Source organism: Elephantulus edwardii, unplaced genomic scaffold (assembly GCF_000299155.1).
Source record: "Elephantulus edwardii isolate Elephantulus edwardi_28Jun2011 unplaced genomic scaffold, EleEdw1.0 scaffold00148, whole genome shotgun sequence".
In the NCBI taxonomy this organism is placed as follows: domain Eukaryota; kingdom Metazoa; phylum Chordata; class Mammalia; order Macroscelidea; family Macroscelididae; genus Elephantulus; species Elephantulus edwardii.
The window spans coordinates 3,124,091-3,127,700 of NW_006399898.1; the positions used below are offsets into that span (position 1 = coordinate 3,124,091).

Genomic DNA, 3,610 nt, shown 5'->3' on the forward strand with positions numbered 1-3,610 from the left:
CAGAAGGGTAAATAAGAGATTGCTGAGAGGCGGAAGAGGGGCTGGAGAGGGAGGGAGGCAGGGGAAGGAGAAAGTGGGAGTTGGGGGGAGGAGGCGCAGACCAGGCAGGGGTCGAGAGAGGATCCCAAGTCCAGGCTGGGGGTGGAGAGAGGTGGACTGAGGCCCCGCCCTCCCACCCCGTCCGATCGAGACCCCGCCCCCAGGCCCGCCCCATCCCCGCCCCGGTCCGAATCCGTGCGCCCGGGGGGCTCCGGGGCGGCGTGGCCACCTGGTGGTGCCATTTAAAGCCTCTGGCCACCTGCCGGACCGTTCCTCCGGGTGTCGCCGTCCCAGCCCGCAGCTCGGCTCGCGTCCGGAGTCCCCGCCTCCGTCACTCAATCGCCTGGTCCCCGCAGCCCCGGAGCCGAGCACGCAGACATGGGCAGCCGCGCCGGAGCGCGCCGGGCGGCCGCGGCACTGGGCATCACCGGGCTGCTGTGCGCCGGGCTGGGCGCCGTCATGATCGCCCTGCTCCCTAAGCTCATCCACCAGCAGGTCCTCAAGGTGCGTGCTCGCCCGGGCGGGAACCCCACAGGGCTCGGGGCCTCAGTCACCGGCCGGGGCGCCCCGGCACTCCCTTCACCTCGATCCCCAGGCGGGCTCGGCCAAGACTGGAGGCCCCGGGAACGCCAGGGGATTTGCTGGGGTCAGAGTTGGAGAGGCCATCGGGGGCCGAGCTCTGCGCCCCACAGCGCTTCCCGGCTGGCACAGGCGCAGGGCTGCCAGGTCGCGAGCACGCTGGGAAGCCGGGCCGTCGAAATTGGCGCTGTCATTTGCCTGCTTCCTGTGGCCCCCGAGGGCGGTAACCTCTGATTCCGGCGTGAGTGTGTCTGGGCGCCCGGCGTTGTTAGGCGTTGATAGGCGCCCAGGCTCGCAGCTCCGCTTCGCCCAGCCCGCAGCGGCACCCCAGCCAGGCGCTTCTGAGAGGCAGTTCCTTCTGTGTCCCGTCCTCACGTCTCTGCGGGGACCCCGCGCGCCGCCTCTCGGCCCCTGCGCCGGCCCGCCGAGGAGATTGGAGCTGATAAGCCGCTTTCCTGCTTTCCTCCCCCGGCCCCTCGAGGCAGGCTCTGCGCACCGCCCCGGCCCAAGGTCTCCCGCGAGCCTCACCTCGCGCCCCACTGCCCTTTCAACCGGGGAGACCAACTAAGCGGTCAGCTGGCCTTCAGATCCACAGACTCTGCCCCGCTGGCGGGGCAGCCGGGATCCGCCTTGAGCTGCTTAAGGGCTGGGAGATTACAGAGCAAAGACTTCAGCTCAGAGCCAGCACAGCCACCTGGGGCGTCCTGGAGGGGACACTGAGGCTGGCTTGTGTCCCCGATCCAGAGCAGGTGGACATGACCACATGCCAGCGGACTTCTCTGAACTGAGCAGAAATTGTTCTCCTGTCGCGTCAGGCGGGTCCAGGAGCCCAGAGACAGGACTAGGTCCATGTGGGGCTTGGGGAGTGAATGAGTGAATGACGCTTCTGCCTGGAGCCTCCGCCACCTGCCACCACCTGCTCAGCTTTAAGGGGGCAGTTTGGCTGCTTTTGGGGGTCTCTGCGGGAGCAGTTGTCTGAATCCTTCGGTGTCTTCCTTTGACTTCTGATTTTTCAAATCCTGTCCTCTTCAAGTTCCAAGATCAGGTTGCCAGGAGGCTCCATCCATGGGTGGCCACACCGGTGGGTTTGGGTGTCTAGTGATGGCTGGAGAACCGAGTGGGGAGAACCCGCAGAGCTGCAGGGCTGCCACGGGGATGTGGGTGCTTTCCTAAGAGCTTTTCCACGCCAGTGTGACAACTGGCTTGAAGCAGGCGGTTTGTGTGACTTCCCGCTGGTGGTTCTATGAGGAGGGGACCACAGCGCACCGCAGGCACACGCCCTCACCCCACCAGAGGCGGCACTGGGACTGCCACTCTGGGGGTGACCAAAGAACTACTTGCCTCTGGGTTTGGGGATGTGGGTGCTAGTGGGATTTGTAATAGATAAGAATCTATCAGCTCAGCATCTTGGGCCTGTTTTAGTGTTTTAAAGCTTCCGAGGCTGCTGATGGAATGAAGGGTATCGGGATGTTGGATCTGGTGTCCTTCTTGCTTCCACATTGTCCTCAGTTGTCCTGTAAAGGGAATCACTAGGAAGTTGAGCAAGAGCCCGTTAGCATCCTTGGTCCTTATCCCAGAGATGCCCAAGTTTAGGGCCAAGTGGCACGAGGGCGTCAAGACAGCCCAGCCGAAGCCAGCCATTCTCCGGGCAGCCCAGGCTGGAGCTGTGGCCAAGCCCAGCCAGTGGATGAAGGAGGCCTGTGTTCAGGGCACTGAGCTGGGAGAGACCAGGCAGGGAGGGTTGCCTGTCTTGTTTTCTTTGGCTGCAGGAATCCATGGGCGGCTTGAATGGGCAGGTTTATACTTTTCTTCTAGGCTGTTTTTTTGAATGAAAAATGACCACATATAAAAGGCGCATACACTAGCTGTTAGGAAATTCAAGTAGTGGATGAGTGTGGTTCGTTTTACTCTCCTCTGAAACAATTGCCACCACCATCTGCGTATACAATTCCGCATCCTTCTCACTACGTCAAGAACACATGTATGCACACTAATATTCTTAGCTTTATAAGTAGAACTGTGCTGTATGCTGCTACTGTTGGGCTGGTTGCTTTCCAGTTCAGTGATGCCCACCCACAAAAACTCAGTTAATTCTGTAGGACATAGTAGAACTACCCTTCAGGGTTCCTGTCGTTGTTGTTTGTTGTTGAGTTGAGTAGGACTCATCGTGACCCTACGAACAACCCATCTGAACTCTGTCCTATCCTGTGCCATCCTCAGTCTCTTACATACTCTACTCCATTGCTGCATGGTATCAATCCATCACCTAGTTGAAGGTCTCGCTCTTTCGCCAAGTGCCCACCTTTCCAAACATAATGTCCTGTCCAAGGAATAACCTCTCCTAGCAACATGGCCAAAGTATGTGAGATGAAGCTTTGTCATCTTTGCCTCCAAGGAGCACTCTGGCTGCACCTTCTCCAAGACATATCTGTTTGGTTTTTTCATAGTCCATGGAATATTCAGTGCTCTTCTCCAATATCACAACTCAAAGACATCAGTTCTTTTTCTGTCAACCCTCTGCACTGTCAGGTTCTCAGAGGGATAGCAAGCGATTGAAAAGACCGTGGCCTGAATCCGACACATCTTAGCCCTCAGACTAACATTATGTTCCTCAGTAATTTGGAAATATCCCTGACTATATAGGCTTGTCCAATGCAATATGTCTCCTAATCTCTTGACGTCTGGTACTGAAGCTAGAAAAAACATCGACAACTTCAATCTTTTCTCCACCTATCATGATGTTGCCTATCGGTCTTGTGGTGAGAATTTTTGTTTTCTTGATGTTGAGATGCAATCCATGTTGCTCTGATCTTCTAAAGCAAGTGTTTCAAGTCCTCTTCACTTTCAGCAAGCAAGGTGTGTCATCTGTCTAAGGCAGGTTGTTGATGGGTCTTCCTTCGATCCTGATGTCACATTCTTCTGCACGGAGCCAAGGTTCTCAAATGATTTGCTCAGCATACCTGGCTTTTCAGGCTGTAAATTTTTATGAGTC

The 3,610-nt window shown here is 57.1% G+C and overlaps 1 protein-coding gene across 1 annotated transcript in view; it reads left to right on the forward strand.

Moving 5' to 3' along the window:
- The first annotated feature begins 417 nt into the window (after nt 1-417).
- Nucleotides 418-3,610, forward strand: part of SCARB1 (scavenger receptor class B, member 1) — an 83,636-nt gene continuing 80,443 nt past the window's right edge. Inside the window, exon 1 of the mRNA XM_006894625.1 lies at nt 418-543. Coding sequence (XP_006894687.1) covers nt 418-543 — 126 coding nt within the window. The remainder of the gene's footprint in view (nt 544-3,610) is intronic.